Source organism: Colletotrichum abscissum (assembly GCF_030869225.1).
Source record: "Colletotrichum abscissum strain IMI 504890 chromosome Unknown Scaffold_7.1, whole genome shotgun sequence".
Classification (NCBI taxonomy): Eukaryota; Fungi; Ascomycota; class Sordariomycetes; order Glomerellales; family Glomerellaceae; genus Colletotrichum; species Colletotrichum abscissum.
In genome coordinates, this window is record NW_026850514.1 from 752,566 (window position 1) to 766,148 (window position 13,583).

Consider the following 13,583-nt stretch of genomic DNA (forward strand, 5'->3'; position numbering starts at 1 on the left):
TTACCTTATTATATAATTACTATTTTTTATTTATATATAACTTATTTATAGTTTTTCTATTTTATAGGAGTTACCCTATGTTCCCGTATTCTTATATATATAGTATATTATAGTTACTATAAGCCTGCGGGGCGGGCCCTAGTCTTAGTTATGTATATTAGGTTATAATAACTATATAATAAAAATCTAAATAGGATAATATTATATTTATTATAGTACTTAATAAACTTAATAATATAATAAGATCTATACTTATTTATAAGTAGTAGTCTCTTAGCTCCCTTAGTTCGACCTTTTATATATATATCGAAATACTTAATCTAATCTAAAGTTATTATATTATTTATATAGTTAGTAAGTAAGACTCTTATAATAGTATTAAATTCGAGCTCTTTAATACTATACTACTTAGCTATATAAATAGAGCTATTAAGAATTAAAAAAGCTAATATATAATTTTTAGTAATAAAAATAGCCTCTATAATAGTAGTAGACTCTTTATTAGTTAGAAAGGCAAAGTAATAAGCCCTTCTTCTTTTTGTAATAACTATACTAAATTTCCTAACCCCTATTTAGAATCTAGTCTCGTTTATATTCTATATATTAAAAAGCTAGATCCTATACTTATTAACGACCTCTTTTAGCTTAAAAAAATAAAAATTAATAGTATTCTTATCTTTAAATTTATACCGCTTAGCGTCTAGTACTTTCTCCTTAACTAGAAAATAATTATACTTCTTAATAAATCAACTAGCCTATTAAAAATTAATAATTAAAAAAAGAAATAGGTCCTTAGTATTATTAATATCTACTAGGTCCCATAACTTAGTAAGTAAGTAATTAATAGCACTAATAACTAGCTCGCGCCTTACGGGTAAGTTAATTTAGTCTAAATAGTTAATATAATTATAAATTGCCTTTTCTTAGTCCTAAATAAGTTTATAGCTATAACTAGTACGCTCTTTTAACGAATATTTATTAAAAATCCTCTAACTAAGCTTTTAGTATAGAATAGAGTACTACCGAGCTACTACTATAATTAATAACTCCGGGTCTTTATAAATAGCTATAATAGCTACTTATATACGCTCCTCTTTAGTAGTATTAAATTTAAGTATTATAATAAAAAGTAGTAAAAGTAGTAATATATAGAGATAAATCGTAATAATTATACCCGTATAGCTAACGTGGCCGTTTAGCTAAAAAGCACCTACTTTAGTAGGTAATGAGTCCCGAATGCCCAAAAAAGTGGGGGCGGGCACGAGTACTACCTAGTTACTAGCAAAACAACCCGGCCTTATGCTCACTTACAAAGCACTTCCCATGAACGGAAACACCATTGTCTCCCCTCTCTCAGTTATAGCCTTTAAATATGCAACAATCAACTCCTCAATGCCCTCTCTCCTCGCACCCTCAATCCACTGATCCATATCCAGCTCAAAAAACTTTCCGCCATATGATTTCTCCATGTACACCTTGAATTCCCATGGCGGTACCCGGACACCACTCGAATAATGCCGGAACGAAACCCCTCCTGCCTGACTATCATCACGATATGGGCTTGACGTGGTAGGATCGTGTAAAGTGACGACAGCAGTTGCAATCTCACCCGCTACGTCCTCAACCCGCTTGAAATCAAAGTATCCCTCGACATTCAACCCTTCAATCCGCGGTACGGCGCCCATGAGCTTTGAGAATCGTAGCAGCGCGTTGAGCGCGTCTTCGAGGGGCGCCTTGTCGCCTACGACAGCACAAGGCCGATGAATTGTGACGGGTAGTAGACCCTCCTCTTTCTTCTCCGTCACTGCGGCTGCGGATAACTTCTCCAAAAACACCTCGCTCGCCCACTTCGCGGCTGTGAAACCCTCCCCTCCATCCGCCCTCGGCGAATGACGACTAACGCTTACAGGCGGCATCGCAGCCTTTGCGGCGGGATCAAGTAGTGTGACCCTATTCGAAGAGATAAAGTGAAGCGGTATCCGCCGCGGAAGCGCGAACAAGCCCATCACCTTCGTGGATTCAACATTGGGTATGCGCAGGGTAGCGTAGTTGTTTAAACAGTGGCCCTGCGCGCCTGCGAGGATAACCGCATCGACTGTGTTTTGGAGGCGGGCGTAGGTCTCTGGTGACATGCCGAGTCGGGGTTCAAGGAGGCTTCCAGTGTGGATTGTGATTTTGTCATGCTGGAGGTGTGATGGCACTTTGGTATTGGCCTCAATTGCGATGCAGTGGACCCTCGCTACTTCTGGACTCTTTAACAAGGATGAGAGGATTGCGCCGCCGAGAAATCCTGTTGATCCCGTAATGAGAATCTCCATTGCAACTGCATTCCTCGGTGTACCTCCACGGATCCCAAGGTCGAGAGGGCTAAGAAGAGCTGTCTCAGCTTCCCAATCAATCGATTCCGGTACATGATTTTCGCTCTTCCGCCGTAAGAGTAAGGTAGTCATTCCTCCAAGCGTGCTGGAGTGGTACATGTCTTTGAGAGAAACCTCTATACCCATGGATGTGCGGATTGCACTCTGCAGCATCACTAGTAGAAGCGATGTGCCCCCGATCAGGAAGAAATCCGAATCTGATGTCAGAGGCTCGCCGTTGATCAAGTGGGAGGACGTCTGGTGAAGGACGGAATCCCAAAGAAGACGGAGCTCTCCCTCGGCAAGACTCATTTCTTTGGCGCCCTGCGGTGATCCTGGTTGTCCTGCTGGCAGGCGCGCGATGGGTAATGAGGCGATGGCGAGGCGATCGACTTTCCCATTTCTGCTTACGGGAATGCGGTCCAGAGGGATGATCAGTGAGGGTTTCATGTAGCTGGGAAGCGGAAGCGTGCTAGCAAAGATCTGGAGGTCGGCCTCGACCACGACTGAGTGTTTGGAGAGTACGACGTGAGCAACGAGGAAAGCAGGATCCCCGCGAACGGTGACAACTGCATCTGCGATTTCTCCCTTGGACTCTCGAACAATGACATTGGAGACGTCTTCAAGGTCCACACGCAGCCCGCGAATCTTGATCGTAGTGTCGCCATCCATGCGGCCCATGAAATGCAAAGACCCATCGGAGCGTAGGGTGCCTTTGTCGCCTGTCTTGTACATCGTGGTCCATCCCATTGAAACGTCCCGTGCGGAAGCGAATGGGTTCTCTGTGAACTTCTCTTTTGACAGATCTGAGTCAAGATAGCCCTGGGACACGCCTACGCCTCCAACACAGATCTCCCCCGGGATGCCAGACGGCACAACAATGCCGTCCTCATCGATGATGAGAATCGAGGTGTTTGGATTCGCAGAGCCAACGGAGCCAGAAATGACGGCTTCTTCCTCGTCAAGATCTACTGTTCGCATCGTTGCGCAGCAGGAAATCTCCGTTGGTCCATAGCAGTCTGTCACTGTGGGTACTTGCTCCAGCCTTCGAAACGCATCTCTTAAATGACCATTGACAGCCTCTCCGCCGGTGCAAGCATGTCTCCAGCTACTCTGCCTCTCAACGCCCCCGCCACCATGTCGAATGAGCATGAGATATTCCGTAGGCGTGCCAAGCGTAAACGTGACGCCTTCATCAACCATGATCTTCGTGAGGGCGACGGGATCTCCACGGCTTTCTTGCGGAACGATAACAAGAGTGCCGCCGTTCGTCAGCGCATTGAACGCCTGCGCGATGGACATGTCGAAGCCGAGTGAGCTCTGCTGTAGAACGACTTCGCGGTTGAGATGGAGCTTTGAGGCTTTGGTTGCTGCGTAGTTGATGATGCCAGCGGACGTGAGCTCGATGCCCTTGGGAGTCCCTGTGGATCCGGACGTGAAAAGGATAAACGTCGCTGAGCCCGGCTGTTCCAAATTTGGAACATTTTCGACGTCAGAATTGTCAGAAACGTCGATGATGGAGATGTTGCTGGAAAGATCGTCTGCCCTTTGCCGCGTTAACGCGTGGCAAATGATCAAATCTGGTTCCGAGGCTTCGAGAATTGCAGCTAGACGCTCGCGGGGCAACTTGGTATCGAGGGGCAGATAAACAGCACCAGCACGAAGAATCGCGAGCATAGCAACGACCCAGTCGACCGTGGGATCGCACAAGACTGCAATTCGTGACCCGAGCTGCGCCTTACCCGAGAGTATGGCTGCCAGACCAGCCACCTTGCCAGCCAATTGTGAGTACGTCAGCGCTGTGTTCGTATCCTTGAGAGCAACTTCGTCTCCGTGACAGCTGAAAATCCAATCAATTCTTTCAGTCAAGGTATCTGGCCATCCGAAGTCAATGTCCTCGCCCCGTCCAATGGCGATCGCGTGATCGACATCACGAGGATCATAGAGCTGGCACTCCGGAAGCGTCTTGGATGTGTCCTTAGCCGCATCATTGAGCAGCGTCACATACATGTCGAGGAGCAGGTCTGTCGCAGCTTGGTCGTACAAGTCGTCTCGGCCCACGATCTGAAGGTAACATGCGTCTTCCGTCGGCGTGACGCTAAAGGCGAGATCGTAAGGGCTCTTGGCATCGAACCCCTCTTTGACAGTCAGGCTGCACCCGCCCAAGGGGATGCTCGAAAAGTTGCCTTGGCGATAGTTCATGGCGACCTGGAACAGGGGCGTGTGCGTCATGTCCCGCGTGATATTCGCCTTGTCTAAAATCACATCAAAGGGTACGCCCGAGTTGGCTTGCGCGGCATAATATCGCTGACTCGTCTTCTTGACGAGGTCGCCAAATTTCTCGGCCTTTTCAACCTGGAAGCGAATCGGTAGGAGGTTGAGAAAGAAGCCGATTACTTGAGAGCTTTCAGGCGTACGATTCGCGTCCGTGATGCCAATGCAAATGTCTTCTACGCCGAGTAGTCGATGCAGGAGAGTCTGCATCCCAGCGAGATAGAAGTGGAAGGGCGTTACGCTGAGACCTCGGCTGGCCCGCTTGATTCTCTCCGAGAAGTCGCGCCCAACGTCCCTGACAGACTCGATGTTTGCATAGGATTCGGAAATTGGGCGGGACTTGACGCGCGCGAAGGGGAGGAGAGAGAGTGTTTCTGCCGGGGAGGAGTGTTCCCGCTTCCAGAAGTCAATCTTGTCATCCAAAAGACCGTTCTCCATAGCCGTCCGCTCTTCTAGTGCGAGATCCAGGTACTGCTTCGTCGCCTTGTTGATAGACTTTCCAGCATATAGTACATTGAGATCTCGCATGAAGACGTGCAGGCTCACACCATCCATGATGATGTGGTGGTATCCAATAAGCATAGTGTGGTCGTCGGGAGAATGACTAACGAGAACCATACGGAAGACATCACCGTCGGCCAGATTCCACTTGTGCTTGCGCAATGCCTCCATTTCGTGCTGCACTGAGTCCTCTTCAGGATTCTTGATGTGCCTCAAGCAATCTTCTGGCGTCTTCAAAATCGATTGAACGGGCTCTCCATTGCCTGGCCTGGTTGAGAAGCAAGTGCGCAACGCGTCATGATGAGTGACCGCAGCTGAGACGGCCCTTCTCAGTCGGAGTATCTGGATATTGCCCTTCACATCATAGACATAAAGACTGTTGTAAGATGTTAGGTCTTCAGATAATTGATTGAGAAACCAGAGTCTATGTACACGCTTAGCTAACTCATACGGACAGGCTTTATACAGGAGAGGATCATCTACCTCGACTGCGCAAATGACAGCTTTTCAGTTCGAACAACTTCCTTCCTTTGCTGAAGCTTCTTGACATCGGATCCCGCCTCGCTCATGCTGCTAGGCGTGGTGATACTCCCCTCCTTTTCGGGGCTCGACGTGCCTACGCTGGAGGCCTCAGTGCCGCTTAATTGCTCCGATGCCGTGGACGCCTCCACCTCCGATTCGGCTGGCCCATCGGCCGACTTGCTTCCACTATCTTGCATCTTGGCTGACATGTACTTCTTGGCGGCATCCGCGCAAATGTCGCGAGCGTTGTCTCCGCTCAGGGTCTTCAGGACAGGCACATCCACGTGCACCTCTTTCAAGAACCACGTCCGAATCTCGACCGCAAGCAGGGAATCGATGCCAACATCCAGCAGAGGCGCTTCAACATTCAGGCTCCCCGCGCTCATCTGGAGCATGGACTCCATCCTGGCCCCAAAGGCTGCAAGCAGTGCGGCTGTGGCCTCTTCCTCGGATCCTGCAGCATCCATCTGCTCTTTGACATGGACACTGCTGAGGTTGCCCAGAGCGCTCTCCTGCGCTTCTTCTTCCTCGCGGACAAAGTACGAGAAGCGTGGGTTGAAGAACCAGGGTGGACGCGCCTTGGTCGAAGATGTGTAGTTGAAGGGCTGGATTCCAGAGATCATCTCGATTGTGCCGTCGGCGTTTTCTGGCTTGCTTGCCACCACGGCCTCGGCGAAGATCAGGTGAGCGTCTGCCTCGGAAATTGGCATGTAAAAGACCTTCTTGAGCTTCTCCATGAGACTGGGGCCTCGTTGGGCGATGTAGCCCACGTCGGCGACCATGCCAAGCGACATGACGGATGCTGCCAGGCCCTTGGCTCGCCTCTTGTTCGCAACTGCTGCTTGGAATAAAGATGCGGCATTGTAGTTGGCCTGTCCGGCGTTTCCAACGACAGAGCTCATGGACGAAAAGAGAATAAAGAAGTCAAGAGTGGGTTCCGAGAAATACTCGTCAAGATGGATTGTGCCCGCCACCTTGGGTGCAAATACGTCGTTGAGAGCGGAAGCGTCCATTTCGACAAAGAGCTGATCCTTGAGGACAAGCGCGCCGTTACAGACACCTGCGATGGGAGGAAGTGTCTTCTTGATGATGTCGCAGACTGTCTGAACTGACTTGCGTTCGGACACATCCATCTTGTGGACCGAAATCACGGCGCCGAGTGCTTCCATCTCGGAGAGCCAGAGAGAATCGACTATAGCACTGCGGCTAGTGATTACGATGTACTTAGCGCCATTCTCAATCATCCAGCGGCAGATCGATCGACCTAGATCCGAGACCAAGCCCACCATCAGGTAAGTCTTCTCTGCGGAGAAGAGTCCTCCACCATTGATAGGCTGGACAGTGACTGGAATAGAACCCGTGGAAGCCCAGTTGACAATAGTAGGGTAGCCCAAGGACGCTGGAGACAAGCCAGGCAGATCTCTCGCAGGAATAATCGAGAAGGTGGACGCGGTCGACTCAGAAGCAGAGGAGAAAGCTTGTCGGAGCAAGTCGCTTCCGTCGAGAACACCAGCCAGGTCGACGGAAAAGGCGACTTGCTCATAAAGCTCCACGAGGCGGCTTTTAATAGTGTCGTTGGTTGCGTAACTGAGATCGACTACGTATCTGATACCTCTCGGTAATAGAAGCCGGATTGATCGTGCAGATGCCCTCTTGTGAATAAAGATGGACCCTTGCGCCATCTCCTCCTCCTCAGAGGTTGCAAAGACAAGTTTGAGACCGCTCGACTTCGTGCGGAGTACAGCGATCATGTCAGGAGTGGCTCCGTAGATAAGGATGGCATCGTTTCTCGACGAAATGGCACATAGCCTGGAATGCAGACGAGTTGCGACGACATGATGGGCTGTAGCGACCAAGATGGCGTTGGGTATGGGTCCTGGAGCCGATGTAATGAAAGTATTGGAGTCAGTAATGACTACCCTTGAACAGTGATAGGCGGCGAATGCTAGCACAGTCTCATCCTTCAGGCCCATTGTGCCTGCGCAAAGAACGGGGCCTATTCCCTTGCAGAAAGGTAAGGAAACGGACTGCTTGACGCAAAGTGAGGAGTCTCTATGCCCTGGTGCTGAGTGTCTTCTGAGCCAAGCAGCCTTCTCTTGTAGGCAGAGGCTGTCCTCAGTTGGACAAACAATGACTTCAGTCTCAGCAAGGTGCACATCCTTCGTGATGGTGCGACGTAAAGAATTCAGCCGGTCATTCCTCTCGTCGTCCATGATAACTCGAGGAATGCGCAGGACGTCCTCTTGAAGTGAAAGTTCTGGCTCGGTGGACCAGAGCATAGGCGAGCGGGAAAACTCAGGAGACTTGGCCAGCTTCAACTTGAGGAAAGACTCTAAAATGAAGCGGGCGTCAAATGTTGTCGATTTGGTGACATCGAGAAACTGGAGGTTGAGCTGCGGAAGCTCAGTAATCAAAGCGCGACCGAGTCCAGTCATCATATTGGCAAAAGGATCCTCATCAAGGCGACCATTGGTCACCCAAAGAGTGTTGGTAGCATGCGAGAACAGACGTTGGAGTTTCGACAGTCTCTCTTCCGTCATCGGCTCGGAAAAGAGAGGCTTTTCCATCTCTGTGAGGCTGATGACAGATGTCATGGTATCAACATGCCTGTTCAGAATTGCGTCCACGCTCTCAACCAGCAACACCTTGTCGGTGAACCTGGAGGCAAGGCGCTCGATGCTCTTGATCATGCGAGACACGGGAAGCGTCTTACCGCCAATGATCAACAGGCGCTGCTCAAGGGGCACCTCGTCCAGGGAGGACAACGGATCTTGAAGTAGTTGGAACCTCTCATCGACAGCTTGAGCAACAATGACAGAGCAAGCATGCTTCTGGGCGTGCGGAAGATCCGTGACATACTTATCTGCGCCACTGAAACCGACATCTTGGAGAATCGTGTCCCACTCTGTCAAGCCAACGCCGGGCCCACGAACGCGCCCTTCATCAACCCCCAGCCACCACCCAGGTAGACCGCCCATGAGAAACATCATTTGAAGGAACTCGCCAGTGACTTCCATCATGATGAGATAGCCTCCAGGTTTGAGCAACCTGCGGACATTGGCCATGGTCTCCCTAAGGTTTCTCGTCGCGTGCAGAACGTTTGAAGCCAAAATCAGATCTTGGCTGCCTGCGAGAATGCCCTGCTCGGTCGTGTCTCGTTCGATGTCGAGAACCTTGTAGGTGATGCGCTTGTTGTGGGGCTCGAATCGCTTCTTTGCGTTCTCGAAGAAGCCGGCTGAGATGTCGGTATAGGTATAGTGGCCGAAGGCGTCGCCAATTCGACTGAGAACAGAGTGGGTGGTGCCGCCAGTGCCAGCTCCGATCTCCAAAATATCCATTCGTGGATGTTTGTGCGACAGATTCTCGACGAGTTCCGCGATGAGATTGTTGAGCGGTTTCATCGCACGCCCGTCAGTATAGAGGTTGCTCAGCATGTTGTCCACGAGCATGATCTCTAGTAGCTGCACATCATCTGTCATGACATCCACAACGTTGTTGGCGACAGCATGGATGAGTTTGATGTCGGCCTGGTTGGAGTAATTTTCCTTGTATGCCATGATCAAGTCTTCGGAGTCTTCGAGCCATTCCTTCCTTGTCGTTGGATGGGTTCCATCTCTGGTCTCCTGGAGGCAAGCTTTGGAGGCATTGAAAAACGCCTTGTGGAACCACTTCCACTCCGAAACATCAGCATCCGAAAGATGGTCAAAGATCTTCTTGATGAAAAATAAAGAAGTTCGATCAATAGCCTCGGCAAGTGCTAGCTCTTCAGCATCGGGCGAAATCTCTTCGAGGTTTGACGATGAACCGAGGACATCCGTCTTCCATACCGTCTTAGAGAACATGGGACGGTCATCGGAGGGGCGGGCTTCGGTGAATAGCTTCAGCGTCAGACCCTCGGCCTGTAAGCCTGTTCGGCCATCCGGGCCAATAATATGAACGTCTCCCTCGAAAGTATTTGCCGTAGTCCTCGTGACGAATGTGTCTACGTCAAAGTTGATCTGGCCAGGTTCTCCTTGGTAATCGATGTTGGGTGTGAGAGCCAGACGGTCGACCTTGACCGGCAGATACGGTGCCCATAGAGCACCGCTGAGGGGAGTGCAAAATGCTGCAATAATGGAGTGAAAAGCAACATCTAGCGGCCCGGGGTGCATCACATATTTGTCGCCGACGTCGGACTGATTCCATGACGCCTTGGTTGTGGCATAACCCATTGTGCGGTTGACAGACTTGATGCCACGGAAAAGTCCTTGATAATTCAAGCCGATTTTGAGCAGCGAAGAGTAGTATTCTTCCGTATCCACCGAGGCAACGCCGGATTGCCCTTGGGCACGAGGTGGTAGAGTATCGGCCGAAGGCTCGCCAAAGTCAATGATGATCGACCCAGCGCAGTTCCGTTCCAGTGTTCCAGTGGCTTCATTCGAGCAAGTATGACAGGAGAATTCTCCTCGAAAAATGGCCTCGTCATCATCGTTTATATAGGTCCTCTTGATGGAAAAGACAGATTCCACACCAGGATGGTTCTCTTCCATCGTCAGTGCACGAGGAATAACGAGGTCGCGGATCTCGATAAACTTGACCGGCCGAGAGTCCGCTATCTCCATTGCTGCTTGTATTGCCATGGCCATGTATCCCGATGTTGGAAACAGAACGAGTCCTTGAAAGACGTGCCCACGCACCCAAGGCAGCTCACTCAGCTTCAAGATGTTGCGCCATCTCAAATCTGTTTCCGAGTCATCGATAGTGCGCCTACCCAGGAGTTCATGAGGTGCCTTGTGGGCTAGACGATACCGACGCGAGAGGCGTGCTTCTTTCCAGTGGATCTTGTCATGATGCCACGCGTAGGAAGGGAGGCCCTTGAGCATTCGGGCTGGATGTGCATCTGGGCCGTGCATGGCTTTGCGGTAGCCCGAAAAATCGACCACTGAACCGAGGTAGCTCCAGATGTAGCCAATTCCACCAGAAAAGGCTTCGACATCATTATAGCCACGTCGTAGAAAAGTAGCGTAAGGCAGAATATGGCCAAGAGCAGTCTTCATTGTCTGCGATGCAGGTCCCTTGAGTGCTGGATGCGGTCCGATCTCGAGTACAAGGTTGAATGGCCCGGCTCTCCACAGAGAACATTCAGTAGCCTCGGAGAACAGAACGGGTCTCACCATATTGTCGATCCAATACTGGCCCGACAAGACTGAGAGACTGGCTTCATCATCGAGAAGCTCAGCATGTCCGTGGACCGATGATATCCACACGCAACGATCAGATGGCGTATTGACTTTGATATTGCATGCCGTGAGAGCCGCCAGGTAAGGCTTGGCGCAAGGCATCATGTGATGCGAGTGGTAGGCAGTATCTACCTTCAAGAGGCGGGTGAATGTCTTTTGCTCTTCCAGTATTGCCTTGGCCTCATTAATGGCAACTTCATCGCCGGATAGAGTAGTGCTGGTAGGGGAGTTGCTAGCGGCAAGGCCGATCCGACCCTTGAACTGCGGTTCGTCGCAAAAGGCCATGGCATCCTCGAACCCGAGGCCGATCGCCATCATAGAGCCTCGTGCACCTGACTGGCTGAGGGCAAGCTTGGCGTATAAACCACGATAATATGCGATCTTCATAGCGTCAGCGGCGGAGATGATGCCGGCTGCGTAAACGGCGGCGATCTCTCCTGAAGAGTGGCCGACGACCGAATCGAAGCGAACTCCTGAATAGGCCAGGACGTCAACCACGGCAATCTGAATTGCAGTGCAGAGTGGTTGGGAGATGGCAGCTTCTCCGATGCGCGAAACCTCTTCCGGAGCTGTGAGCTCCTGCACCAGAGACCACGATGGAGCGTCTGAAATATCTCTTAGGGCGTCTTCGCACTTCATGATGGATTGCCTGAATTGATAGGATGATTCGATCATCAGCCGACCCATCGACGCCCACTGTGCTCCCTGGCCAGTGAAGATTCCAAGAATCGCAGGAGGCCCAGCAGAAGCACTAGGGGCTTTGATGCCAATCTCGGCCCCAGTGTGAGAGGTTTCTCTAGCCATCTCGAGAAACTCGATGAGCTTATCTCGTGTCTCTCCAGAGAAGAACGCCCGAGTAGAGAACAAGCTGCGCTTCGTCTGGGATACGAGAGCCAGATCCTCTAGATCGACATCAGGGTGGGACTTGATAAAGTCGGCGTACTTGCCGACAGTCTCCGCAAGCGACGACTCCCTCTCGGACGAGACCACCAACGGCCCAACAAACTTATGAGAAAGGCCGTTCATAAAAGTGTCTCCACTGGTAATCAAGTCTTCAGGGGTGTAGCTCTCAATGATCGCGTGTACATTGGTCCCGCCGAAGCCGAAGCTGTTTAAACTGGCCCTTCTTGGTCCGTTTGGGATCTTTGGCCAAGAAATAGACGTAGTTGGTACACAAAGTCGGTCGTAGAATGGCTTTATCGCAGGATTGAGGGTGTTGAATAGCAAGTTGGGAGGAATCGTGTGATTTTGCAGGGCCAGAGAGACCTTGAGCAACCCTGCCAGACCTGCACAACCTTCCGTGTGACCAATGACAGTCTTGATGGAGCCGCAAAAGAGCTTTTCTGCGTCTTCGGGCGACGATGTTCCGGGAGAGAAAAATGATTCTCGGATAGCTCGGGCCTCAACCGGGTCTCCGGCTAGAGTACCAGTGCCATGGGCCTCAAAATATTGTGGACGATCAACGATGGGGTCTAATCCGGCATTGTCGTACGTTCGGCGGATGAGTGTGGCCTGCGCAGCGGAGGAGGGCATAGTAATTCCAGTGGTACGGCCATCGCTATTCATGCCAGTCTCGCGAATAACAGACTCAATATGGTCACCATCGCGAACGGCAGCGCTGAGGGGCTTCAGGACGACGGAAGCGACTCCCTCTCCACGAGCATAGCCATCCGCGCCTGCATCCCACATGCGGCTACGTGAGGTTGGACTGAGCATGTGAAGCTTGGACTCAGCGACATAGCCGGCAGCGTCAAAGATCAAGTTGACTCCGATGGCAATAGCCGTGGAGGACTCGCCGTTACGAAGAGATTGAACGGCGAGGTGAAGGGCAGCGAGGGATGAAGAGCAGGCTGTATCCATCGTTATGGAAGGGCCTCTTAAGTCGAAGTAGTAGGACACGCGATTCGAAAGGATGCTCTTGGACGTGCCGGTGGCGTGGTATCGGTTGATGGTCTCTGGGTCTCTTTGTTGAATGTCATGATAATCTCCAGTCATTACACCGAGAAACACGGACGTCAAGGATCCTTGAATTTGGTCGAGTGTGTAGCCTGCAGACTCGAGTGATTCATATACCGTCTCGAGTGTGAGACGTTGCTGAGGGTCCATGGCATCAGCCTCAGCTGGGTTGATATTGAAGAAAGAGGCATCAAACAGCCGGCTATCCTCCTCGAGAATATATCCCTTGCTGCAGACATCGGTGGCGCCATGATGCTCGCCATCGGAGTGATGAAATGCCTCAAGATTCAGTCGATCTCTGGCGAAGTCGCGTAACACATCCTTGGGTTCTTTCAACAGCTCCCAAAGCTTTGTAGGGGATGATGCGCCGCCGGGGAAACGGCATGCAGAGCCGATGATGGCTATGGGCTCTTGTTGTGTAGGCATGGTGACAAAGCCTGGTAGCTTTTGGTGATAGAAAGCTAGCTAGAGGCGCTAAAAGAACTACACCCAATGTGCTGTTGAGAGCGGTGGATGCCTTGGGGGTGTTGAATGGAGGTGTCAAGAAGAGAGAAAAGACGTCGCTGTCATCTGATATGAGAATAACTGGAGAGAAGAGAGTCTTCGTGAAGGCACCCGACAATTTCAATCTTACAAGCGAGTTAGGTAGTCCAAGTTGGTTTTCCAAAGAGTTAGGTGTATGCAAACATATTGCTTCATGTAGTATTCGATTGGTGTGTTGCCTGGCACTCAAGGTATACATACTGAGGCAATT

At 50.6% G+C, this 13,583-nt stretch overlaps 2 protein-coding genes across 2 annotated transcripts; both read right to left on the reverse strand.

Moving 5' to 3' along the window:
- Window positions 1–404: 404 nt before the first annotated feature.
- On the reverse strand, window positions 405–572 carry CABS01_03756 (uncharacterized protein; the record flags this gene model as incomplete). Its single annotated transcript, XM_060537128.1, has 1 exon — window positions 405–572. A coding segment is annotated over one exon (168 nt), but the record flags the coding sequence as incomplete, so codon positions are not given.
- A 735-nt stretch (window positions 573–1,307) lies between these two features.
- On the reverse strand, window positions 1,308–13,255 carry CABS01_03757 (uncharacterized protein; the record flags this gene model as incomplete). Its single annotated transcript, XM_060537129.1, has 2 exons — window positions 1,308–5,556; window positions 5,616–13,255. 2 exons carry the CDS (start codon window positions 13,253–13,255, stop codon window positions 1,308–1,310), a joined length of 11,889 nt encoding a protein of 3,962 aa, XP_060391387.1.
- Window positions 13,256–13,583: the final 328 nt, after the last annotated feature.